The sequence below is a fragment of the Mycetomoellerius zeteki genome, unplaced genomic scaffold (genome assembly GCF_001594055.1).
Source record: "Mycetomoellerius zeteki isolate Tzet28-1 unplaced genomic scaffold, Tzet1.0 scaffold151, whole genome shotgun sequence".
Taxonomy (NCBI): Eukaryota; Metazoa; Arthropoda; class Insecta; order Hymenoptera; family Formicidae; genus Mycetomoellerius; species Mycetomoellerius zeteki.
Window position 1 is genome coordinate 164363 of NW_017256458.1, and position 27745 is coordinate 192107.

Consider the following 27745-nt stretch of genomic DNA (forward strand, 5'->3'; position numbering starts at 1 on the left):
GAGCGTCGTACGACGAAAATCGGATGCAGGGTGAATCCAGCATTTAAGGTACATCCACACAAATTTGCTTAACTGCATAAATGAAATTGCGAAATGAATAAAGATTATCCAATCACATTTTACGTACGACTTTATAAGAGAAAAGCGATTGGATAATTTTCTTTATGCATACATTTATGCGGCTATGCAAGTGTGTGAATATACTTTTACAATACGTTATAGAAAGTGTATGCGCAGCTATACACTATTTTACTCGCTATTTTACTAAGACTAATGTTTTATATGCATCGTTTTGCAGAGATTTTAAATATCGATCATCTATGGCTGTTGAAAAGTCTGGTTAAACTTTCACTGTCTCATAATGTTATTCAGAGAATCGAAAATCTGGATGAGCTGCGCCACTTGAAGGAACTGAATCTCTCGTTTAATCGCATCAAAATTATGGAAAATTTGAATAATCTGCATCAGTTAGAAATTTTGCTTCTATATAGTAATGAGATCTCAATCATGCAGAATATAAGCGATTTGAAGAAGTTGACCATTTTGAACATTGGTAAAAACAAGATCGATGACTGGAAGCATGTACATATGATTATAAGTATCTTGTATTTTCTCGCGCTTCTTTGATCGTTCGATTTTATATTTAAAATTGTTTTTTACACATAAATCTGATCTTAGATAGAATTTCTCTAAAATCCTATTTTATATCAATGAAATATCTGCGTGGCATCTCGAGATTGTACTTAAGATGATTTTAAGTGTGAGATTGAATTATAAATACCGCCCTCTATCACTCATTCGTAACATTCCATTGACTTTCCAAGGTTGTATATCTACGCGACTTCAAATCGCTCAAAAGTTTAAACACATGCGATAATCCTTGCACGAAGATAGATGGATACTTGGACTATTTGTTCGCATTTATGCCTCAGTTGACTTATTGTCAATATAAAATGATATCCGAAAATGAGCGTCAATCTGCCGTCGATAAACATTAGTGATTATTAATTTTACTATAAAAGAGAACCTTTCAAATACTTTTTGTAAATTAATATTTATTGTAAATGAATAATTACATTGTTTTATTTCTATAGTCGTATAATTAGTAATCTCAAAGAAAACGAGGCAAAAATGCAAACAGAATTGGAGTTGCAACGAGAATTTGAAAATAAAACCGCATTACTATTTGCATCATATGTGGAGCATCTTGATGAAGATTATTTGTTCCAACAAATGTTTTCTTCTGATAAAGGTAGATTTACATTTCATTTCTTACTGTTATTTACAAAATATAATTTATTTAAACGTGTCGGTGCAAGTAGCAAGTAGAACGTTATCCACGATAAATGAAAATACACAAAATGCATTTGAGGAGTACAAAAAGTCTTTCGTTGCAATATGCCACGAATTATATGAACTAGGTTTACGAGAGAATGATAGAAGAGCGGAGGAAATAAAATTATTTGAAATTGCTGTTAATGAAGGCAAGACAAATATGCAAAATGAAGCAAGAAGGTAAAGACAAAACAATTATAAGAATTAAATAGGAGTCCACTTATAAAACTGTGATTATTTATTTTAATTATTATTATGCGATAACGACTATATTGCTTATGCAACATCTTTCTTCGTTTTGAGGATTGTGAATGAAGTACTTGAAAAAAGGACAAGGATATTTGCAAATATAAAAGATGAGATGGAAACTTTGGTAGAAAAACAAGAGCAAGAAGTTGAGAGTACCATTGCAAAAGCAAGAGAACTGTTTAATGAATTTAATGATTTGTTGTCTAAGACACAAAATCAGTTAATATCTAAAGAAATTATATTGCATGATCAAATGGAGGTACGTGCGTATAATATTAATTTATTTAAAAAAAAGTATAAAAATAGTGTCGTATTCAGAAGGACGATTTGTTTTTTCTAAACAAAAGGATATAAATGAGGTGTTCAGGATGAATATAACAACTATGGTCAACTCGTTCCTAGAAACTGCACGAGGATACTTTTCGCTATTACGAAATGCAGAGAAAGAATATAATAATATAATTGAATTAGTTTTACAGCCTCTAAGTTTTGAGGACGAGGCATTTCATCTTAAGGATCTATGTTGCGATAAAGATACTTTGGCTACTATTCTTACTGCTTCTCATGAAATACACTTACAAGTAAACATTTGTTTATTATTACTATTAGTTTTTTAAATCCTGAATGGAGTATAGGATTTTTTAAAATAAGGAAAACGGCTCAAATCAATTTTTATTCTGCCAGTTCCTTGTGAGAATTTCATATTTCAATTAATTTTTACGGGAATTGAATATTAGCCCACTGTCCAACTCTTTTAAAGGGTAACAAGTAAATATTGAATGTTTGAACATTATTAAAATAATTAGCAACTACGATAATTGATATAATCTGTAGGTGGTAGATGATCGAGAGAAACACATGATAAATCGACTCAATAATTGGCTCAAAGAGTATATCAATCGGTTATTTGCGTAAGTAACTATCATTTTGGTAAAATTTATAATTTGTTTGCATTTTATATAGAACAATTTTAATAAACAGGGATGAGAATAAAAGGAATCGTCAACAAATATTGGAAATATCGCATTTTTTTGAATTTCAACATCAACAACTTAATTTGTTAAGCTTACCACAACAGTTAGACTTGGCAGGTATTGATCTAGGTAATGACGATATATTGGAAAATTAATGATTGATATAAAATACAACTTTTTGTTTTACTTTTTCTGTTAGTACGGAAATAAAGTTCAGGAAATAGATCAAGTGTGACAAATTTATTAATGCATAGTATGAAAAAATATATATTCTGATATAAAATATACTTATATATATAAGTATATTTATATGTTAACTATATTTACATATACTTTCGTGCACTTTTATGCACTAACATTTCAACAATAAATAAACCTGTATTAAAAAATACAAAAATTAAGTATTCGTATATTTCTTTTGGTTTAAAAATGCTTTATTTTCCCAAACAAACAGTACGTTTATACATAAGTTTGAAAATGGCCGCTTGCCTAAAGATGGAGGCAAAAGGTCTGTTCGCGTTGCTTGCACTTTCGACACTCGGCATTTTTGCTTTCTCTCTTTTCAACGCAAAATATATATCTGTCTCATTTTAAGTGCAAAAATATTTAGGAATTTCATGGAACACGAACAGACCTAAGTTTGTGGTACTTTATAAATCCCTATTTCTAGGTTCACTAGTTTGCGGTACTTTCTAAATCTAGTGACTTTAAGGACGGTTGGTCACCCTATTTATAGGTATTCTAACTGCAAGCGGACGCGAGTTTGTATCACTGAATCACCACTCGTGTCTTCCTCGAGGAATAGAGATAGAGACGAGCAACCAAGGAGTTCCAATGTTGTGTCGCGTGCTCTATCTACGCCTGGTTAGCGAAGAACCGAACAGATTTATTTTGCACTTGCCCAGTCACCCAGTCGCACATCAAGCTTAACTGCGGCGGGTCCGTTAGCGGTGCACACGCGCCGATGTGACGATTTAATGGCGAAATCTGTTACGTTCCGGGCGCCACGGCCAAAGAGATACATGTAATCTTGCACGCAAGCTTCCTTTGGTGTTTTCCAGCAAGCGACACGGTGTAACATAATGATCGTGTCATCTTCGTTTAATATTAGCAAACAACATTGATTCACTGTGTCTCTTGTTGAAAAGCTCTCTTTTATTTGCCCTACTTGGATCAGTTGTTTCCAGAACCTTTTAAATAAGTGAAATAGTGTTCTAATAGAGACTCTGACACATAAACACATATTAATCTTGTCTATGTATTGACAAAGTCCAGGTGGATGTGTTTTACTAGATTGTATTTTTATTATAGGTCTATTTTTTAGCTGAACTTTTTGCTTAGGTCATTTTTTTTTCCAACATCAAAAGGAAAAGAAAGAGGAACCATATAAAAAATTCAGTTAAAAAGAACTGGCCTTATGTGTCTCACACCAACATCCTTCTGTCCTTTATGTCAGTCACACTAGTCAAGTAAATATATCAAATATGGCATGCACAAGCCACATACATATAAGTTTATTACAATAACTGTAGTTTTGTCACACACATTCCAATAAATTTCTACATATATGACTTGCATATGCATACTTGATAAGTTTGTTTGAATGTGTGTGGCTGGTTTTATAGATGAAGCTGCTCAGCTGGATGCTAGTAGAGAGGTCCATTAATGAAACGGCATGCTTGTAAGAGTCTGGCTGCACATCGCCACGTGGGATGAATGAAGAAGAATTGTTGAAACGGTCTGCTGCAGAGCGTGATAGGATTTTCAGTTGCTATGATCGTGGTCGGGAGGGTGCTGAGATTGATCCTTGGGAGGATCCTGGTTACGAAGTTTATCACGCTACAGATAGATATGGATTTATACAGTATGTACATATGCATTTAGAATTTGATCGTATACAAAGTATAATCGTACCTTTAACCATCTGAGATAACTTTCTCTTGTTACAGCGATAAGAGGTTACCACAGAAACGGGATGCATTTGAGGTCAAGTTGCACCACGTGGAAATGGAGAGACTGAAGAAATGGGAGAAAATGACAAAACAATGGGACAGTGCCTCGACAAAGGAAAAACTACGCCGCAGAATATACAAAGGAATTCCTAACAGATTTCGTGGTCAAGTATGGGCCCTACTTTTGGGAATAAAAAATCTGAAGAAGGAGCAGGCGGGCAAGTATGAAGAGATGCTACAACTGGCTCGCCAATGGTCCACGGAGATTCGACAGATCGATGCCGACGTTGCCAGACAATACAGAGATCATATTAATTATAGGTGTGATACTGCAGAAATTGCACATTCGTGCTTTATTATACGAGCTATGTATCTGAAAAAAGTTGAAAAAACAATAATTTTTTTTAGAGAAAGATATAGCATAAAACAAAAGTCTATGTTTTACGTACTGGCTGCCTACAGTATGTACAATATGGAGGTAGGATATTGCCAAGGAATGTCCGTGCTAGCTGGTCTGCTGCTGCTTTATATGGATGAGGAAGATGCTTTCTGGGGCCTTTCTGTGTTACTTGCCGATCAAAAATACAGCATGCACGGTTGGATTTTTTTTTCATTTTAAAATAAAATTATCTAACGACACATTTTTTAATGGCATATGCTCTCTTAAAAAATATGTATGTCTCAAAAGAATTTAAATTTTATTGTCTATAGGTTTTTGAATATGAATTAATGTATTAGAATTAGATATAGAGAATTATTATAAAAAAGAATCTGCGTGTTTCTGCATATATTAATCATATAATTAGGAAAAAAGATAAGTACAATGTAAGCTTTAAATGTTAAAGACTAATCATATTTATGAACCTCTGGACAAGATTGGCATTTATTGATATATTTAAGTGTTTTTATATGTACAATACATTTTACAGGTTTTTACGTCGATGGATTTCCTAAATTAAACCGCTTCATAGAGCATCATGACAAGATAATGAACAAATTTTTGCCGAAACTGAAACGGAAAATGGATAAGTGCGGCTGCGATTCTATACTCTATGCGTTGAAATGGTTCTTCGTTGTTTTTCAAGAAAGAGTAGGCTTTCTTCTTTATTTCTTTCTAGATTTGCATTCTTTAATACGCATATTATTATTATTTTTTAATCTATTTTGCCTATAGAGTTTTGTAACACTTTTCCGGCATTTTATTATGTGTGATTTGTGCCGACTATTTTGATTATTTCTAACATTAGACAGCCATGACAATCCAGTTAAAATATTTTTGCTGATATAGTTTGTAGGAAGTCTATAGTTTATAAGAAACTCTGTTACATATGATAAAAGATAAGATTCATATAAATTATATAATTTTATATAGTATTAGAGTGGTTTTATAATATTAAATATTAGCAATGCTAATCTGTATTTTGTAGACTCCCGTTAGTCTCGGTCTCCGTATCTGGGACATATTTCTGTTGGATGGTGATCGCATATTGCCGACAATGGCGTATACCATTATGAAGCTGCATAAGCGCTATCTGATACCAATGGAGAGTCTTGATGAATTTTGCAACTATCTACAGATCAAGCTGGAGAAGGATTTTTGCTTTGATGACGACACCGTGATAAGTACGATGGAGCGCAGCATGGAAGACTTAAAGCGTGCCAAATTAGACTATCCAGGTGCTCCATTGCCACACGAACTACCCCGTTATCCATTTGGCACTTTCCAGGAGCCTACTTTTACTAGCAAGGTAGAACTCCTTTGGCTCTTTATCTATTTTATCTATTGTATCTATTGGCAATAGGTACAATAGATGTTATATTTATTGAATATTGATAAAAATTCACATACATCATAGTGTGTTTTCTTCACACCAATTGATCCATCTCATTATGCTGTCTATAAAAGTATTAAGATACGATTATAAAAAAATTAATGATTTGCGAAATATTTAATAATATATTTTTCCTATAAATAGACATTTATAGGCAAGATTTATTTCAATTCAAAGATATTTTATTCATTTAAAAATTAAAATTTTTTTCCTCCAAAACAGGACATTACATAATGAAGAGTTTTATTTCAATCTACTCAATAATTGCTAATTCCATTATTTTTGTTAAAGAAAGATACGATAAGAGATATTGCATTATGTTTTAATGTATTATATAATTGAAGTTATTATTTTACATGGTAAATGTTATGTGATAGCCATGGAATCATGAAGTAACCTTATAATAACAGAAAAAATATCCATTAAATTATTGATATATTTTTTCATGATGATTTTATTATATTATATGTTTGTTACATTCATCAGGTTGGAAGGCGAAGCGAAGAGTTTAGCGAAGCTCAGCATGTAATGCGAGAGTCAGTGGCGCAGCGCAGGGATATGACATTGATCGACGACGGCAGAGAGAGTACCACGCCTGTCGAGCCGACCAGTGGCCTTGGCGGTGAGTTTAGAGATAGCCGCGATACATTACACAATAGCACAGACAGTACCACGCGTGTCGAACGCACCGAGTCTGAAGATGAGGATGACATCAACTCGAATGTCCGGATAACAGTTATCTACAATACTAGACTGTGAACGGAAAAGTGCTTTATCGTGATAAATATCGCGACGTGAACAATTTTGCTCAATAAAATTTTGCTAGAGATTGAATATAGTTTATAGAGAGTCCAGAAAAAGCTTTTATCATGATATTAAAGCGTAAGAAGTAGGTTATTTATAAGACATTATAGTCGTACAAAATGACTATTTACAGTAGTTCTATGCAGGAATGGTATTAATAGAATTTTTTTTTTATAATATTAAATGTCACAGCAGGTATGTGTTAATTTGCACTGTTACTTCAGATCATGCGATGATTAGAGAAGTAATCAAGAAAAGAGATTAAAAAATGTGTATATATATATATATATATTAGTTAAATTGAAAAACTTGTTCTACATATACATTTTAAGCACATGCTATACTTAGAAGATCAATAAATCTGATCTGAACATTCTTTCTATCTTTTCATATATGTGTTTATACTTAATAAACGTCTCAAAATTAACAAAGCCAAGTCTTACATAATGTAATACAACACATTCTATCCATACATATAAATATCCTGCATTTTTAGGAACACTTTTAACACAATTAATATTATTCATCCTATTCAGTTTCATTATTAATTTTTATTCATTTTATGTTAAATGTTCTTTATATGTTATATGAAATAAAAGACATATTACTCACTATCATTAAGTTATTATGAAGCACCCTCGCAAAGTACAATCGTCAATTTTCACCTTTCATTAATGCGTTGCATCATACTGGATAATTATATTCACTATTTTGCTTTAAAAATATTTGTGTTAATTTTTACCATATAGATTAATTTTAACCTCGATTTTACTTTTTATGTTTTTTTAATTCTAAAAATCAGAAAAAAGTAACAAGAAAATTAAAGTGAGATTAAAATTAATCTGTGTGTGTGTACTGGTAAAAAATATGAACATAGTCAAAAATATTGATATTTATTCGTATATTAACTATAATGCGCAATAAACAAAATAATACTTAACGAAATCGATTTAATACGTTAAAACTTGTGTGCTTATATGTTTCGGCTCATTTTTAAGCCTTCATCAGAGCGTAGATGAAGAAGGTTGAGAACTCGTCGAATATAGATAAACATTGAACCTTAGCATATATCGTGTTGCATATGTCGACATAATAAAAAATTAGTCATGGGAAGTCACCTCCAAAATACCATGCGAATATCATTTCCAGACGATTGAAAGACCGAGTGAAACAGAATTCTAAATATGCTATTATTAATAACATAACCGAATAGGGGGAAACTACAAGAAATTGTAATTCCAAACGCGATGAAAGTAACTCACCATCAGTGTTGTAAGTGGCATCGTAGAATGAATATAAACGTGTTGAAACGTATAGTTGCAAAGTGTCGTGATAAAAATGCAGTCAGTTATATAGAAAACAACTTCCAAATTGTAACTTGTGTTGTAAAGAAATTCACTCTTGCACTCATTTGGATAGTTCTCACACTTTAATTTTGATGTAGTGGCACTTTTTACCAACATTTCTATCGATTTAACTATATAAGTTATGTCAATGAACAATAGCCCTTCATATCAAGGGACTGTTGTTTGTTTAAAGATGAATTTTTTTTTTGTGATTCAATTCATTGTTGAGCTCGACCCGAAAGTTATAGTACCGCCTACGTCAACAGTACCTGGATAACATTTGTCAAAATCAAAGTAAGTGGAGATTGTTCCTCTTATTTTCATTTGTATGTAAAAATGAATTTTTAGTGCAAAAATGAAAATGTTAAACTAACAACCTCTAATGATCTTGATCTTCACTAATGTTATCCAAGACATAATTCTGAACAACATTGAAAAGATTTTAGCTTGTCGGTCGGATACCTTGAGTAATGCTAATGCTGGCAGTACTGTAACTTTGAAGTTTAATAACTCAATAGACAATAAGTACTGATTAAAAAAAGATTATTAAAGTGTTTTGGAAAGCTCACGAGATCAGCTATTAGATTCTGGAATAAAAATTAGGATGTTTCGTTAAAAAAAATCGATGTGACCTTGGCGACGCCACCCAAGATCAAACAGATGTGAACAGTAAATAGATCTTTTTAAACCCTACAATTTTTATTTGAATCATTTTTCTAAAAAATGTTTTGTTTTCGAGATATTTCACCGATCCGGAACTTTTTACTTACTCTGTATGTATGTGTTATATATATATATTTTTTTTTTATATCACAATAATCATTGATGCATGTATATACTTACTTCACAACTTCTTCACCTTATATCTCTAATGAAGTCTGTCTGTTCATAGGAAGTAAATTCTCCTTTGATCCAAGTCTCGACGAGGGCGCATCTCCCAACGGCTCTCGTCGGTCGTTAGCCGAGACATCGGTGACGTCAACGGCCGATTTGTCGGTATTCAGCTCGGCGACACGTTCCCAGGTCCTGGACAACAGTCTGGACACCCAGAGCAATATCTCGAATGCGAGTTCGGGCAGTGGCGGTCTGCCCACACCGCGGGCAACGCCGCATCAGCCCAGCCCAGACGTAGTGCGAATTTATGTGCCGTACACGTCGCCTACGTACACGTCGTCGACGGTGGCTTCTTACAAGGATGATCTACCGCGTACACTGCCCCGTTCCCTGGACACCAACAAGATTCGCATCCGCATCGATCCGGACCAGACGCCTATCGTCGAGAATCTAAAGCCGTTCACACTCGAGAGTCCAGAAGTCGAGCTAGATTTGAAATAAAGTGAGTCGATTGAGCTATACGCGAACGTGAAATCATAAATGGCCATGATGTGGATATGATAGTTTGGTCCTGAAAGTCGCGCATTTTTTGGATCAAGAGTGAGGGCAATGTTAAAAATATTTGAAAGGTATCTCTTTTTTTTTTTTCAGTCGATCGGATATTGGATATTAATGTCGCCAAATATAATTAATATCGTTCTAATAATTCTTAACATGTATTCAATGTATTTTCTTTTGCCTCTCTTGGGAAGTAAAATAGCTAATTCAAGTTTCGCATGTCAAATATATGTCGAAGATTTAATATTGAACAAAAAATTGCATAAATCTCGAAATATGATTCTAAACATTCTCAAAAATAATGCGCGACTTCTGGCATACCCTGTGTATGTATATTCTGCGATAAATCGCGCGTACAGAAGAAACAATGACAAATACGAAAGCGATTGCATTAAATCTTAAGGAATCTCTTTATAGAAAACGTCAATTGATGAATTAAGATTTAGAAATGAGAGAAAAATTACAGTGTACTGTTTCTAGAATGTAATCTTAAATACTTATTAACTACGATATAATCTTTGATATCCGTTGTTCTTATAAATTAAATTTCAATTTTAAAAAAATTGTAAAGTTGTATAAGAATTAATTGTATCTCAATTTTAAAGAAGATCTATAAAAATCGACAATTAATTACAACTTACGAAGGGTCAAAGAAATTGAAAATCTTAAATGTTTCAATTTAAAAGATGTTGATAGCGAAATAGACTTTATAACATTTCAATTTATGAAAATCGAAATGAACAAAGTATTGTCGCTGCATTTTGGCCTAATTTAGTTTCATGACATACGCGTTGTACGTCACATAGTATTTTTCCAGACACAGCAGAAATAAACGAAGCAATGCATTTCTGATATTGCTTATTATGATAGGATTACGACAAAACAGAAAAAGGATGCAATTCTGTCTCTTCGCACAACATTACAATTTTAAGTGAAATTATAAGGCGAATGATAGAATATTTTATGTATATATCAGAGTTTTTTTTACACCAAATTATAAATTCGTAACAAAATAAAGTGTGATCATGTTTAGAATTGTGAAACAGAGGAGTTGTATGTATTTCATTTCAATGCTAATGTATTTCATATTACACTCATATATTTAAATTAATTTGAGAACAACGAATACAATTGTGCAAAAATATATACTATCATTAGTCTGCACATAATCAAATACAACTTCGCGTGAAATTTCTCTCAATATTATTATATTAATGATATTCTATCTTATTATCAAACAATTTGCATGAAAAATGATCCTTATTTTCTGTTCTATCGCAGTCCCATTATTTATTGGCATATTATTCTAGAGGAAGATAGACAATGCTGTGTCTATTCATATTATGTCTGTAGGTCTCCTATATTTGTCACGCAGTCTTATTTACAGTTATTTCGTTTTGATTTCTGGAAAAAAAAAAAAAAAGAATACTATTACAATATATTGAGTTGCTATTAAGAATTAAAACGGATTCCGCTGTATATAAAATAAAAATGTATCTAGAGGCAAATTCATTTTTTTACAACTACTGTAAAGAATTGAGTTCGTTAAATAGGCATCTATATACAATATATAATCGATAATATAAATTTCGATAAGCTCTAATATAACCGAATTTTGTAACGTAGCTACATAAGAAAATAGATTTGTCTCTGGATGTGATTCCACTAAATATTTCTGATCAGCATCATACCACGTTTTGTTTTGTTTACATTAAATTTACTACAGTAAAATTTCGTTGACGATTGATCTTACGGATGACTGTATGCTGGTAAACGAATTAGTAGAACAATGGTGGAGAAATGTATTATGTATACTATTTATTTATACGCTCACGAGCTAATTATATCTATCTGTCCTCAAGAGGAAAAACTACTCATACTATTAAGTATTATGCTGCCTTGGTAATATCGACATGTTTCTTTGTTAGTCTCTCTTATTTTTTCATTTTTTTTTATTCGTATGTTGTAAGAAAAATACTTCTGTATATATAAATAATATTTAACAAGTGAGATGAAAAAAAGGAACAAGACTTTCATGTCAAAAAGCGAATGAAACTCCTCGGACGTAGTCATGTTCGAACTCTTTGTCGTAGAATGTGAATACTGAACAGCTTCCGATTATTGTGCCGCACTGAAAGTATTTGTATTATTTGATTATGAGCCATCGCGTTTGGATGTGTGCACTTCGATTACAATTTCGCCAACATTCCTCAAAATATTCCTCGATGTACATAATCTTGTGGATAAAGTCTGAATAAAAAAAAGTTATCCCCATGCGTAAACGTGAACTTGTCAAACAAATAATTATTATATCTAACAATAGCGTAAGAAGCGATGTAGATTAAAAATAATATTAAATGTTGATCGTCTGAATCTTTATCACGTTAACGCAAGAACAGGTTGATAGGATTAAAATCTTTTACCAAGTTCCTCTGATTATTTTCGACGTGATTTATGACAATTATGACAATGGTGACCTTATACTTTTGATTAGTTCAGCGAAAGAAAAGATTTCTCGACTGCATGAGAACGAAACATTACCCCTCAAATTTATTCAGCTACGATCTTTGTATGTTATGTTTTTTTGAGCTAGACCGTCTAATAGAGATTATCTAATAGCTTTTATAGACATTATACAATAATGCAATATATCTTGCCAGGCTATGACATAAATAATGTAATTAAAGGGAAACAGGAGGTTTGTATGATCAAATTGAAGATGAAATTTGCAAAATTATTTCAAGAAAGGAATAAATGCATAATTTATCACAAAGGAATAAATAACAATTCTCCGTTTATTACTATGTAAGTATTGTTTACTACTATATTTGATAAATATTATTAGGCAGCAAGCTTTGACTATGGTCTTTATTTATTTATATTGTATTTGAGACGTAGAAAATATTAATTTGTAGAATAAAACTTATTAAAAATATAGAAATTTTCCGTGTGTATCATATTGATAAATTTCTCGAAAATTTCAAGTGCCTCGCGTTTTACCATGATCCCCTGACCTCCAAGGAAACAACCTACTTTTTGTTAGTTATTCTCTATAGTTTTTCTCAGGACACTTTGCTCTACAAGTTAAATTTAAAATAAATAATTAGAAAATTATTGTAAAATGGTAATAATTTAAACGCGTAAAAACTTAATTTTCACAACAAAAATTGACGTTACATTGTTATCATTTTGTAATAACATTTTCCTAATGTCTATTTTAAATTCAATCTGTAAAGTAATGTTCTGAGGAAAAGAAACTGTGTCAGAAAATAGTACATTGCTTCTTTATAAGTCACAGAATCATGGTAAAACTTGAAATTTCCAGGCCTGTCTTCAATAGCGCACATAGAAAACCTAATAAGTTTCCTAATCAATTAATCTTATTAAAAGAAATAAATTTTCTCTCTCTAAAAAATTTTGTTCTATCTCTCCTGTTGTTGGTGAACAATAAAACAAAAACAAAATGTGGGTCAATTTTCAAAGGTTGATTTTACCCTTTTAGGATGAATTCGGGCAATAAAAAAAAATGTTTATTACATGTCAGGATACTTTCTGTGTATTGCTAAAGTTTCATAATTTTCTGAATGTCCGAGTCGAGCCTTTCCTTGTAAGTCCAATTCTAAGAACTTCACGTTGTTTCTTCGTACAAACTACTAGTCTGTGGACTGCCATTTCGTAAGTACAGCTTTTATATGAATCAAATATTGTCACGACGTGACAGCTCTAGAGCGCCATATTGGACTAAGAAATAGTAAACAAGATCTCAATTTTGAAATTTTTTATCGTTTTCGGTAAACTCCACAGACACGTATTAATGTGTATATTTTAATCTTAGAAAAGAATTCTTAAATCTGTAAAAGAGGGAAAAATAATAGTTATATAAAAATATTAAACCATATGTTTTAGTCAATAATACAGATGGCTTTAGGATCCCCTTAACTGTAGGAAATATTTAAAAAATCGTGCGGACCGTTATGCTGAACACCTTGTGCGTGTATGCGTTTGTGCATGCGTGCGTGTATATACATATGTAATGATTATAATACGACAAATGCAATACTCGTCGAAATCTTACCAATTATCGACAAGAAGGGTAGAGAGGAGGCCATTGTAAATCAGTAATTGTCGAAACAAAGTCTAATTGTCAATATAGTAAAAATATATCAAAAATATATATCTCACTTCTTCCAGCATCATTTTTTTTATCGCACAACTATTCGATGTGTTTGTTCCAATTTATTTATTTTTATTTACAAGTACTGTATCGCATATGTGATCTGGAGATGTAGGATCGATCAAGGTGATTATGTAGGCGCGCAGATGTGTTATCTTTTTTAAAAATTAGATTAAAAATCATGACGCGTTTGTGTGGTAAGAAACAACCTCTATTAATCTCGCAGTTATTATAAATGCACATTGAGGATTTGTTTAATGAATGTTGACTTTCTCATTACAAAATGTTGCAATGACACTTAATTACGATTACCTTTCAACTACAATCATCTCGATTGATCCTAACTGGATTTGTCTTCTTTTTTCTATTATTTTGTATTGATAATGACTCGATCTTACAAGAATGTTCAGTGCACGCAAATTCTTGTATGATCTTCCTACATAAATTCGTTGAAACCAAACTTTCTCTTTTTCCTTTTCCTTTTTATACGGCTGTATCTATATGCTGTATAAATAAATCGTCAAATGAACACGATTGGTCGACACTTATTTGGTTTATAACGAACTTATTTGGCTTTCAAACAGATTGATCTAGCTTACTTTAAGACGCTCATTACGAACTAGGCTGGTAAAAGTTATTGCTCATAATTGGTATCAGTTTGCCATTCAGCAGCATTTGCGGTCCAGTATAGTAACGCCATAACAGACTGCTGCCTCTCTTCAGCTGATTATGAGTCGACAGATGGGTCCAACAATGCAGCCAGTTCTTGTAGATCGGCATGTGTGGTGGAAGACCAGCTACCAACCTTGAACAATTTTCACGAATGTATTAACTTTTCTATGAAATATCAGATGTTCTTAACTTGATAGGTCTCACTTTATTTTGTGAAGGAGAAAGTAATATTATGGCTCTCATTTACCTTTTGTAACTTCGTTAATAATCAATAAAAAATTAACGATTACATTCGTCAAGGTGTTGTTCAATCGATTTTAAACCCAAAGTTATGAAATATATACTTAGAACGTTATTTATAAAAATGTTACAATATTGCACAATAAGTCGAAAAAGATGAGTAGTACATATGAAGAAGTATGTACAATTAAGTATTAAAATGTACATATCTTGTAAATGTTCCTAAATACTCGAAATTAAAAATACGTTATAAAAAATATCGGCTGTGTATTGGCATATTAATGCTATTGTATAACAAGTTACTAAACAAATAATTCCATAAATAATTACTACAATTCGCCATGTAATAGCGGATATATTATGAAGGTCAATTATATCTATAGATCTACTATAAGAGACGTAATACTTCTCCTTTATTTTTAGATTACATTCCAAAACGTTTTCTCTAAGGAAAATTTTACCCGAAACACATATATAGTACATGTAATGTAGTATATTATATCAAATAAAATTTTCATCGGAGAAGGCATTTTGAAATGTAGCCTTAAAGTATAAACCTTTCAAACTTTTTAGTATAAAACTATTTTTAAAGTATGAAGTGTGCATATATAACTTTTAATATTCCTAAATCTCATAATTGTATCAATTACTTTTAAGTAAGAAAACACATTTTTAATAAGGTATAAAAAGAAAAAATTATGTTAATCTTCAATGAAAGCATTGGACATGAGATTTTACTTACCCACAGTCATTTACTGCCATGCAGTGAGATACCACTAAGAACGGGTACATAACGGTTGTAGCTACAAACTGTACAAACACTTCATTTTAAATATGCTTAAACTTTACGTATGAAATGTTTAATGCGTTTGGTTCTGAGACACGTTGTGTCAATATGAATCAGAGCATGTTCTCTGAAAAATATTGATTTTGCACTTACTTTCATGGTTGATGCAGTGTATGGTTTCATCGCCGGCTCCTGTATAACGTAATTATTTATAGCGTATGTAGAGATACCAGTTAGAACTATAACTGCAGCGCTTCCTATTACACGCGGTATCAATCCTGCGTAATATCCTAGGATCCCATTCTCCTTATAAATCTCCAGGAACGAACCAAATAGACTACTAATGGTAAGAATATAATTATAAATAAGTTTTGTTGCGGTGATAAATGAATCGCCCAGAGAAGAATGCAAATTTAACAAATATTTTTCCAGAAAATTAAATTCAAAATTGTCAATTCTCTTCAAAATTAACAAATACAAATGCGATTATATACATACTTTGTCTTTATTGCTTTATTTTATTTTATAAGTTTATATTATATATATATAACCAGATTTTAGTATTAATTATTGAAATTTTTGTTAAAATTTTCAATATTATCCCTCATTAATCATTTCTTTTCCTATATCACGTATATGATATTTTGTAATTGAAGACCAAAAGATTTATATATACAATACACAGTCTTTCTCCTCTGGAAATCTAAAAAGATATGCCATTTGTTATATATATTTATACCTATATTTTGTCTCTCTACCCACAAATTGTGCAATCATCCTTAATGAAATGACTTCCAAAGGATGACTAACTATGATCGCGACTGTTCTACTGATCACATCCCTGATGATCTCATTCATGCATCTTTTACGTCTATAAACAGAAGAAATTATTAATTCACTATTCATATTTTTCTCCCTTCCCTTAACACATACCTCACTCTCTCATCCTCATCGTCTTCGTCCTCAGTCTGTTCCACTGAGTTCGACTGAAGATATTCTAAAGTTTTGTCGCACGCTATTGTACTGACTGTATAGGAACATACCTTGGGTACTAAGCCTCTGTAGCAGCCTGTAAATCCATCCAAGTTCTTTATGTATTTAACTGCAAGAAATAACATTGTGTTAAATAGAGTATATAATAAAACAATACAATTTAAAGTAGAAAATAGGGATGCACCAGATATCCAGGCAGGATTGTTGAATATATCTGATTTCTGGCAAAATATTCAGCCAAAACTTCATATTGAAATGACGTGTATAATGATATGAATATTTGAAAACTAATACACTATGCAAACAAATTAAAGGATCACCTAGTTAGTCCTGAAAAATAGGTAAAAATTCAGGTACAAAATTTTCAGATTTGACGAATATCCACTTCTGTTTGTATAACTCCATAAAAATCAACCGTATCGAAATATCGATTACTGATTTCGAAAGTAGAGATTTCAAGCTTTAAAATGCTTTTTTAAAAATCTCGTTATGATCATTTTCGACGAAGTTACAATCTTCTGAATTTTTATCTATTTTTGAGGACGGACTAGGTAATCCTTTAATTTTTTACGTAGTGTATAATATATTAGTTTTCTAAAACTATATTTCTACTATATTTTTAAAAAATATATCAGTGATAAAAGTTTTTAAATATTTGTACCATCATACATGTCATTTCAATATAGTTTTAACCTGATATGTCAGAAACAAGATATCTGGTAATTCTTCCTGGATATCTGATGCATTCATAGTAGAAAAGGTAAAACAATCTCCTGAAAAATATTTCTTAAGTTTTAAATTAAAATTATACTTACTATACGTAAAAGCATTAGGTAGTTTTAATGCAGGTTTTCCAAACAATGTTACAGTTGGTTTGGGTGGAATAGGTTCATACCCAATCTATGTAATAAAACAAATATATGAGACTGTTTCTTTTTAGCTTAGAACATATACCACTAATATATGTTTTAAGCTTTTTAGATAACATTACATCACCATGTATTGTTTTGTATCAAAATTCTTAACCAGAGATATATCTTTACCTCGATCAGAACCTTAGCATATTCAATAGGATAGGAGATTGCATTTACTAAAATGTGACCGGCTATATCAGACCACAGGATCTCCGTGTCTTTCGAGGCATCCTTTGGAGGCATTCTTAGTAAATTCCTAGATTTTCTCTTTTCTGGAGGGAACATATATATTACACAAAATCAATAGAAATTTAGTCAGGAATTTTCATCTTATAAAAATGTACCGATAAATGTTAAGACCCCGCCAGTCTCAAATTTCGATAAAAACAGACTCAATCGATGCGTTTTTGCATGAAAAACGAACGAATCTAGCAGAAATAAGCGTCGCTCTGCCCCGCGAACCGAGATATTTAGCGTTAAAGTTCACGACCGTTCAGGTTAGGAAATCTGTCATACCGACTCGATATAAGCGCTATAAGTATGCCTTTTTCATGCTCTGTGACTTAATGCGCATGCGTTTAACGATTCTTGGGTCCAATAGTGCACGAAATTCGAAATATTCACTTGTTGAGTGTGTAGACAGTAATGCTTGGGTTCGGGGCGGCTTGCCACCCCGGCTTTGTCACAGAGCATGAAAAAGGCATACTTATAGCGCTTATATCGAGTCGGTATGACAGATTTCCTAACCTGAACGGTCGTGAACTTTAACGCTAAATATCTAGGTTCACGGGGCAGAGCGACGCTTATTTCTGCCAGATTCGTTCGTTTCATGCAAAAACGCATCGATTGAGTCTTTTTTTATCGAAATTTGAGACTGGCGGGGTCTTCTTAACATTTATCAATGTACCAATTCTCATTGTTTAAGGTCACAAATTGATATCACGATTTCTCTTCTCCTGGTTCCCACCTACTTTCTCGCGAAACTGTGCGCTAGCAAAAGAGACGACTATTGACGGGACAATCAGGATCAGCGTTGCCGCGATATTCTAGTCTATTTTTTATTACAAATCATCGAGTGTCTCTTTCACCGGCATTACTGTGCTTGTTTCCCCGCGAACACTTCTGTTCTTTGCATTCTGTATGTAAGGTCGAGTTCAGCCGAAATATAAGCGTTCGGGAATAAATGTTAAGAATATACTGTTCACTTTAAATCTTGATAAAAATACACTCAATCGAAGTGTAAAAATTAAGATTTAACAAGAAAAAATATTGCTCTGCCCCGTGAACTGAGATATTAATCGTTAAAATAAACGACTATTAAGGTTAAGAAATTTGTCACAGCCACAAAATATTACGATATGAACATATAGACCGTGCCAGATGGCATAGCACCGAGATGCCAGATTCAATTGGAAACACTATTCACATCGGCCTTTTCCTAGTAATTTTTCATTGTTTCGCCAATGACATTAGGTGCGTTCGGGAAGACGCTATTAGCGCTATTTGTGTCATTCTATCCTTGTTTTACGTTTAATAAACAACGAAGATAGAATGACAGAATAGCGCTATCAGCGTCTCCCCGAACGCACCAATTATATTAGATCTGTTCGCGTTGTTTACATTTTTTAGGCTGCGTCCCTATGGAGAAAGAACAGTGGAACGGAATATTAACAGTGGAACGGAATCAGAACGGAATATTAATCAGAAAAGAGATAGGATGAGGATGTCTCTTTTCTATCAATATTCCATTTTGATTCCGTTCCGCTGTTTTTTTCTCCATGAGGACGCAGCCTTACACTTAACATCTTCATTTTCTCTCTTTTCAGAGCCCAAATATGTATCTATCTCATTTTAAGTTCAAAAATTTTTGGAAATTTTCGAACAACGCGACAAACCTATTATTTTAAATTAGCCAATTAGTGATGTGGGCAATTAATATACATACATACATGACTCCAAAATGATCATTAAGTCATTTTTCAAACATTTCCGATTCATTTTAATGTCATTTTGATGTTATCGTGACTTGGATATATTTATATATAAAATTGAATTTAAGTTATATATATATATATATCCAAACAAAAAGTACTTTCCCAGATTAGGGTTACATTTTGAAACGTCCTCTCCGAGGAAAATTTTACTCCGTATACTATAGAATATCATGTAGAATATCATGAGAGCTTCAAATTATAATTTTGATTGAAGCTCACAAGAGAAATGACAGGAAAAATGTGATTTGAATGTACATAACCTCGCATTCTGCGCTATATAGGATATAGCTAAAGCAATAAATGTACATAACGTTTTACTTAATGGTACATTTAATGTATGTGATGTTTTCTTGATGTACATACGTAATATTTTATTTGGAATTAAAAATCTGTTTTATCGACATCGATCAAGTCCGGCCGTCGTTTCAGCGTCCCCTTAACCTCCAAGAACTATTATAGTCAGGTCAAGTAGCTAGATCAAGTGAGGTTGACCAACTGATGTGGCCTGTAATCTGTAAGAGAATCTCGTTAAACTATTTTTCAGCTTATCTTGCTACACTCTGTCACATTACTTTAGCTTCTCACAACTTTATCGAATTGAGTTTGCGCAAGTTTATTGTGACGAAAAACCGTGATTACTGAATGGTTTCTTGCTCTTGAGTACAACTTTTTTTATGTCTGTTTCTATCAATGTAGATTAATTTAATTCAAGAGAAAGAAGAGAGAGTTAGAAAAAAGCCTATAAATAGTCAACACAATTATTCATGCGTAAATTTATTGTTTATTTGCAATAATTATTAGACATTTTCTGACAAGTGAATTATTTTTCTTATTTAATATGGGCAAATAACAATGAATGCAATCATGCAATGGCTGCGTTCAGAGAAAGCAGCTTTGCAACTGTTATGAAATTCTTTAATGATTTATTTATACACTTAGATAAAAGTGAGGAAGTAAGGTCAGTCATATTAAAGAATTTTATTACACAAGTTGCAAAACTGCCTTATCTGCTGAACACAGCCTTTATGTCTGTTTTGTGGCTGAACTAGTTACACTTTTGGAACTTAAAATGAGATAGATGTATGTTAAAAGAGAGATAGACATCTGGTAAAAGTGAAAAAGATAATTCCAATACAGGACCTAATGATTAACTGTCTTACACTGTCCTTGCTAAAAAACGCCTAATATATATTGTTTTAATATATATTGGAATAATCATATTACAGATGTTTCAATCTAGATTTGAGTCTTTGGATGGTTTTAATCTTGGTTAACTTGCTTTTTATTTCTTTTTCGTTCTAAGAATTAGAAAAAGATAAAATATAAGCTGAAATGAAACTAAAGTTAATCTACATTAGTATTTGTTATTAGAATCCTATAAATCTCATTCTCTGTCCATTTGATTTTCACCTCTCAAATTTTCCAGTTTGATGGACTCTGCTATTTTCAAAACTATCTGGACCTCGGTTAAGCGAAACTTCGTCAGCGTGTTATTTCCTACAACTACGGTGCTCACGATTTACGCGGACCTGAGGCATACTGCTCGTTGGAAGCGCCAACTTGCTGAACAGCAGACAAGTGAGACTACGCCAAGACATGAGTCTATTTCGAAGTCTATCTGAACACAAACATATCTGGAAGCTGTACTGGACTCTTATCTTCCCCTTCGCGGGTTTCATGATCGGTTATAAGATAGATAGGATGGAAACAGAGAAGATGACAACATTCAGGGACAAATCAGCATTGTATGGCAGAGAGTTAAAACCTGGGGAGCCACCCTCCTGGCCATATTAGCTATCCTTATTGTACATCGTTCAAATCTTAAAAAATAGCAGAATCAATTAGTGCTTGTTAAGTTAAATAAAAAAATAAATATGTTCAAATGAAAACCACAGATGTTATATAGATATTTCATTAATATACACATATAATCTATATTAAATGACGAAAGAAAGAAAAAAAAATATATATATGTAATCAGTTTCATTTATTGGTAACAATGCGACATAATGTGATAAATATATACAGGATTGCCATATTATGTATCTCTATTAGTTGATAATCGCTAAGAGTACTATTTCATAATAGACAGTACATATAGAATTATTTTGTCAACATAGCAAATCCGATATATACACGAACTTACAATTATATAAAAATTACATTAAATTTACATTAAATATTAAACAGAGATCATTACAAATATTCAGAGATCCTCGTAAACATGAAACAATAAGAAAACTAATTTGATCAATTGCATTACATTAGATTAATGCATATTAAAAGCTGCTATGTACGAAGTTAACAAAGTTAAATGTAAAAGCATATAAATATTTTAAACAATGAAATGCCCAGTAATTGTTACGTTATTTAATAAAATATATATGTACTTTTTTATGGTCAAAATTTAAATTACGCCATTGCATTTAGATATTTTATAATTACTTGAATTAATTAAGGCTTAGAATTTCAAATGAAAGTTGAGAAAGAAAAAAGAATAATCGTGATGAGCCAACGCGGATATTTTAGTGCGTAAAAATTTTTTTACAATTCTAATATATGTAACTTAATAGATGTTTTGACCATTTTTTTTTTGTCTTCTTCAATACAATATAATAATAAACCGAATAGTCATAGAACGATGGTCAACCAAAATTGCGCAAATAAGAAATAATGTTAAAAGTAAAATTTCTATATTATGAGATTAAGGCCGTATTAAAACAGTCTTTGATATATATTAATCCAGTGTAGTACGAGTGATTAACTAATGCAAATGATCAATAATAACTCTCTTATTATTCTCATTTTAGTGTATTATTAATACCATGAAGTGCTATGGATATAGAGAAAATTTTTTCGACTTTTTCTTCGTTTTTTTCTTGGCATTACAGAGTTTATTGCACACGACGTTCTCCTTATTCTCAATCGATTGTTTGGTCGCTGAATTGTACATCTTGTGCTTTTGCATCCATTTGTCCGTTTCAGTGGTCCAGGAGACTGGCCTATCCTTGGAAATGCTGGCTTGATCTCGATGGCTACATCTCTCGCCAGTTTCTAAATTGAGATATGAAGGCAGCTTGTTTTTATTATTACGTTCTGCCTTGCCCGGAATATCATCTGGAATATAATCTACGAGTCCGTAATTCTGAAACCTTGTTTCCTTCTCCTGCAAAGCGCATATGTTATCGCTGACCTTCCGAAAAATTTTCTCCTCTTTGATCATGTGTTCGGGTTTCTCCTCAGTTACTCTTTGCAATTTTCCTGTGATATCTTTGTGCCTAGTCCATCGCTCGCTCGTTGATCTTGCGAATGCATCTGGTTTCTTATAAAGCAGTGGATTAAACAGCACCGACGTCCGTATGTTAGATGTATCTACGCTGGCAGCTGACAACGTTGAATTTAGATCGTCATAATTCATCTTAGGTTGCTCTTTGTATCTTATAGTAGCGTACGAATGAGTCTTCGAAGAAAAGGATTTCTTCGACAATGAATTTGGACGCATCGAATGCATTATCTTTTCTTCCTTTTTTTCGCATGGATTGATAATAGGTTGAAGATTTTTTGGGATCTCCGTTTTTTTCAAAATTTCAATTTTTTGGGGAATTTCTATTTGTCTCGGAATTTCTTCTTTTCTCAAAATCTCTTCTTTTTTCGGAATTTCTTCTTTTCTCAAAACAACTTTTTTCAGACAACTTTTCTCTTTTTTTAGAATCTCTTCCTTTTTCGGAATATCTTCTTTCTTTAAAACATCGTCTTTCCTCATAATTTTCTCTTCTACAAGATTATTAGATTTTTTGATATCACATAAAATTTGTGCCGCTTGCTCCAGGGTCTTTTCGACTAGCATGTTTTTTTGGTATTTTAGCTGCTGTTCTGCCTGTTTCATTTTATCATTGAAAAGTCTCTCTGCGATCCTTAGTTCCTTCTCTTTTCTAAACAGCTCCCTCTCTCTTTTTTGCAGATTTATCTCCTTTTCCCGCAAGATGGTTTCACGATTCCTTAGGATTTCAATTTTGTGCAAATAATTTTCTCTGAAGATCTCCTCGCTGACTTTTTTAGGTGACGGAATCGATGCGGTACAGCCATTCTTGTAACCGTGACGGCAGAAGTTGCTCAGCTTGTAGTCCAAGGAGTTCTCACTTCTCTCGTCAATCGACATCAAACTGTTCGTCCTGCTAAATTGTTTCGCAGGATACAATGACTCCTGCGGTCCAATTGACGCTTGAAATTCCTTTTTTTGTACACGTTCGTTAGAACGGCAAGAATTGGCGTCATTATAATATTTGATGATATCGTTATCCAAATGTTCGTCGTGTAAAGAATCTCGTTCTTCGTTATGCCTTTCACGAGTTTTATACCAATCAATGTGCTATCTTCAGTGGAAAACGTCTCGATTTCTTCGTGTTTATTATTCGAAGCGAGTGATGTATCTTTCTCGTTTTGCATACTGTTTTCGAATATGCTTTCGCTCTTGATATCAAACTGATTTTTGGTCTTAAGATCATCGAGCTCATTAATTATTGATAAGTTCTCCATTCCAGGCACAATGTATGTCTCAACTTTGTATAAGATTGGTTTCTTCATGATTGATATTGCAATATGTTAATATCTTTCAAACTCTCTCAGAAGATTATGTTGTAAATTGTCAAACTCTTCCAGAAACTCTCCTTGTAAATGATGATTGATCATTTCTGCAAATAATGGATATTTACTTATTAAAAATGTATACACATTCACATAAACACACACACACATACAGGGTGACTCCCTGTAATTTGAAATCCCCTGAATGCTTATACTATTCATATATTGAACTATAAAACTTTTATATCAAACAAACTTTAATCTCAAGTGACAGCTACACAGTCATGATATATTTATATCATGTACACAGTAAAAAAACATTTTGTATTTATGTTAAAACGAATTCTTGTTAAAATTTTGAATTGAATTTTTGAATTTTTAACATATCCAAGTTTTAATTTAACATATATAATAAGATTGTGTTATTTGAATATTTTGTATTAAATTAAAATTTAACATTTCTCAGTGTAAAATAACACAATTTATAGGTAAGTAAACAAATAAAAATAATGTAGTTTTAAAACATAAATTCTAAGAATATAAATGAATAAAATGTATATGTTGATTTACTATATTATCAATGTTAATTTTACTGAAGAAATATGTACAACTAGTTACATATTTTCTATGTAAGAAGGTATAGATATTTTTGTGTTATTTTCTTTTTGTAACAGTAAATATCTGTTAAATCTATGTATTACATATGCTAAATATCACAGAGGCATCGCTTAAACTAAAAACTGTAACAATAGCATCTAATTTCAGTTAAATTTAACATTATCAATATGTCAATTTAACATAAAATTTGTTTTTAAATTGTGTCAAAGTATTACGCTTCTTGTGTTAATTTTTTACATAACATTTGTGTTACTTTCTAACATATATTTTCATCTTATATTAAATCAACACAAAAATTTGGGTGGACCGTTTGGTACATGTGAAATGTGTTAAATTTAACACAAAATTTTTTTACTGTGTATGAGTCAAAAATAATTGAATTAGTTTTTCTTTCATTTTGTTGTGAAATCGATATATTCCGACTTTCTATTTATGCGTCTTTTAATTCTGTAAAAAAATAATTTTACAATCCGTAAAACCAATTTGAAAATTTAGGTTGCACTATAATTTGTGAAAATTAACGCAAACTCGCCCCTTTTAGAATCCTTAGAAAATGCCTTGGCATACAACCATTACATTAGAAAAGGAAAAAATTAAAAACGAACGATAAAAAAAAGATTACACATTTGTTTTAAAAAAAATTTATGATTTTATGTGTGTGTGTGTTTGTGTGTGGACATAATATATAAATATACACGATTTATTAAAATACAATTGCTGTAACATACCAGAACTATCATAATTCAAATGCAACTTCCAGAAGATGCGTGTAACATGGTGTCTGCATTTAAACTGAGCGTTCACATATAACGTTCGGCCGCAGGTATACGGACTCTACGTCTCCGTAGCGTATCTGCAACGTGATTTGCTGAGGCCGTTTTTAAATCCCAGCTATAACACTGGATGGTATACCATTCTACCTGCGCTTCTACAACATATGAAACGTGAGAATGTATTTGTTCGGCGTTTCTTTATGAAGGGACATGAAAGCCGAGGTCGTAACAAAAGCAATGTCAGTTAAACAATACAATAGAAAGAAAATTTATACGAGTGTGTATGGTTACATCGTCAAAATATTGAAAAAGATTGATAGAGCATTTGAAAATTCCGAAAAATTGAAAGGAAAATTGGAATTTATGATAGTTCTTGTTCACGTAGAATGGTGAAAGAATTAACCATATAAGATCAAATAATAAACGCTATATATGATTAAAAAGCGATTTGTTACTTTAAAATAAAGAGTAAAGTAGAGAGCAATATATATATATATATATGTATTACTTATCTTTTATTTACATATTGGTCCGAAATTGGTGACTTTCAAAAAAATTTTATTGAACACAATAAAAACTAATTTTTTCCGAGATTTACATATTTATATTTTTATTCACATTTCTCTCTCAATCATTTAATAATATTTTTAGAAGAATTATATACTAAAGTAGTATGTTGAAATTCAACTTCTTCAAATAAAATTTGCCCATGGTTGATGGTCTTTAATACTATCTCATCGGTGATATGAGTGATATTAAATGATCGGTGTAAACTAGGGCAGTATCAGACTTAACATTGCTTTGTATTTTTTTTCTTATTTCGATTTATAGTTCTTTGAAATCTTATTATTAGAGATATATATTGTTAAAATTATATCAATGTTTATTTGTTATCAATAATTTAGATCATTAAACAAGTATTATGACAAAATAATTCAAAGTTTAAAATTTGCCATGTAGTTTCGAGTTATTCTTCGGCAAACTGATGATTATTAACTTTCCAGATTTTTTTTCAGAAATAATTTGATAGAAAATTATTTGATGCGAGTATTAAACCAAGTGTAAAATAAGACATGGTAGTATGTAAACTTGTATGTATTATTAATAATAATTGATAGTGACAAGGATCTAGTAAAAAAAAGGATATTAGATAGAGAAATGTTATTGTTTCAAAAATGGCTTCGAAAACTTCAAAACAACAATTAGCTGCCAACCGAAATCCCTCAAGTGATTTTCAAGCGGAGACTTTTTCAAGAATGATTTTTTTCGGAAACATAATTTATAGTACACAATCACTTAAAAAATACTAGTGGCTGCGTTCAACAAAGAAAGCAGCTTTGCAATTGTTGTAAAATTCTTGAATATGATTGGTTTCTGCATTTAGATCCATAAAGAAAACATCAAAGGCCAATCGTATTGAAGAATTTTACAACGGTTGCAAAACTGTTTTCTCTGTTGAACGCAAACATCCATTGTTTTCCATTTGATGACATCGACACAAGCGTCGTTTTATCCTTCTTGACATTCAGTGACAGAGAGTGACAAAGATAGAACGACACTTGTGTGTCGACTGTATCTCCTAAAAAAGTAGCCATCACTAATTTTAATACGAACTAGAAAGTGTTTTTCATGTTTCACTATTAGCGAATTCGATTGGACGCACTCAGTGCGCACTGGTGCACATTAAAGCCGTTGTACACGAAATAACGTAAAGATATATTTATAAATAAACATAAAGATCGATTAAATCGTGAAATATTTAATACATTTTATTGTACTATTAGGTAAAATATGTATTTCATAATTCGAAATATTTGCATTTCATTTTTATATTTCAATTAAACTAGTGTACAACGGCTTTAATATGCACCAGTGCGCACTAGTTCTTCCAATCGAATTCGCCATATGATACCCATGCGGATATAAGGCGTGCTTGACTTTTGTGTGCGCATATCGACAAAATTGGAATATTATTATACACACATCCGTGTGTGTATAATAACGTAGATAAAAGCGAAGCTAAAATAGGTAAATACCGAGCAACGTTAAATTTCCTATCGTAGCGTACATTTGATGTTTATAATATAAATATATATATATATATATATATAT

The 27745-nt window shown here is 31.8% G+C and overlaps 6 protein-coding genes across 9 annotated transcripts in view; 4 read left to right on the forward strand and 2 right to left on the reverse strand.

Moving 5' to 3' along the window:
- The window catches only part of LOC108720485 (dynein regulatory complex subunit 3), a 3379-nt gene extending 666 nt beyond the window's left edge, over nt 1-2713 (forward strand). The window contains exons 2-9 of the mRNA XM_018444530.1: nt 299-582; nt 825-997; nt 1095-1252; nt 1323-1515; nt 1639-1843; nt 1932-2165; nt 2419-2495; nt 2566-2713. Coding sequence (XP_018300032.1) covers nt 299-582; nt 825-997; nt 1095-1252; nt 1323-1515; nt 1639-1843; nt 1932-2165; nt 2419-2495; nt 2566-2713 — 1472 coding nt within the window. The remainder of the gene's footprint in view (nt 1-298; nt 583-824; nt 998-1094; nt 1253-1322; nt 1516-1638; nt 1844-1931; nt 2166-2418; nt 2496-2565) is intronic.
- A 607-nt stretch (nt 2714-3320) lies between these two features.
- Nucleotides 3321-10349, forward strand: RN-tre (Related to the N terminus of tre oncogene). The gene is made up of 8 exons (XM_018444529.1): nt 3321-3582; nt 4184-4422; nt 4508-4831; nt 4919-5106; nt 5440-5600; nt 5938-6258; nt 6829-6964; nt 9385-10349. The coding sequence occupies exons 2-8, from the start codon at nt 4271-4273 to the stop codon at nt 9825-9827; spliced, it is 1725 nt and encodes a 574-aa protein (XP_018300031.1). The 5' UTR covers nt 3321-3582; nt 4184-4270; the 3' UTR covers nt 9828-10349.
- A 703-nt stretch (nt 10350-11052) lies between these two features.
- On the reverse strand, nt 11053-18857 carry LOC108720525 (Mitochondrial carrier homolog 1). 4 transcript variants are annotated; one of them, XR_001936530.1, is made up of 10 exons: nt 18572-18581; nt 17794-17936; nt 17566-17650; nt 16691-16859; nt 16497-16628; nt 15911-16097; nt 15713-15780; nt 14658-14863; nt 14371-14562; nt 11053-11288 (listed from the first exon to the last, which is right to left on the reverse strand). XR_001936530.1 is itself a non-coding variant. In XM_018444588.1 (9 exons), the coding sequence occupies exons 2-8, from the start codon at nt 17905-17907 to the stop codon at nt 14671-14673; spliced, it is 948 nt and encodes a 315-aa protein (XP_018300090.1). In that variant the 5' UTR covers nt 17908-17936; nt 18636-18857; the 3' UTR covers nt 13753-14562; nt 14658-14670. The 4 variants fall into 4 exon arrangements, 3 of the variants coding, with proteins under 3 accessions (XP_018300090.1, XP_018300089.1, XP_018300091.1); XM_018444588.1 differs by lacking the exons at nt 11053-11288; nt 18572-18581 and adding an exon at nt 18636-18857 and having other exon boundaries at nt 13753-14562; XM_018444587.1 differs by lacking the exon at nt 11053-11288 and having other exon boundaries at nt 13753-14562.
- A 1864-nt stretch (nt 18858-20721) lies between these two features.
- Nucleotides 20722-21301, forward strand: LOC108720527 (uncharacterized). The gene is made up of 2 exons (XM_018444591.1): nt 20722-20765; nt 21085-21301. Exons 1-2 carry the CDS (start codon nt 20737-20739, stop codon nt 21278-21280), a joined length of 225 nt encoding a protein of 74 aa, XP_018300093.1. The 5' UTR covers nt 20722-20736; the 3' UTR covers nt 21281-21301.
- LOC108720528 (NADH dehydrogenase (ubiquinone) MNLL subunit) lies at nt 21237-21528 on the forward strand. Its single transcript, XM_018444592.1, has one exon. The coding sequence runs from the start codon at nt 21255-21257 to the stop codon at nt 21450-21452; it is 198 nt and encodes a 65-aa protein (XP_018300094.1). The 5' UTR covers nt 21237-21254; the 3' UTR covers nt 21453-21528.
- An 847-nt stretch (nt 21529-22375) lies between these two features.
- On the reverse strand, nt 22376-25931 carry LOC108720474 (DNA ligase 1-like). Its single transcript, XM_018444513.1, is given in 4 exon segments — nt 22376-23298; nt 23407-23993; nt 23996-24349; nt 25589-25931. Coding segments are annotated over 3 exon segments (1641 nt in total). The 5' UTR covers nt 24243-24349; nt 25589-25931; the 3' UTR covers nt 22376-22491.
- Between the last annotated feature and the right edge of the window lie 1814 nt (nt 25932-27745).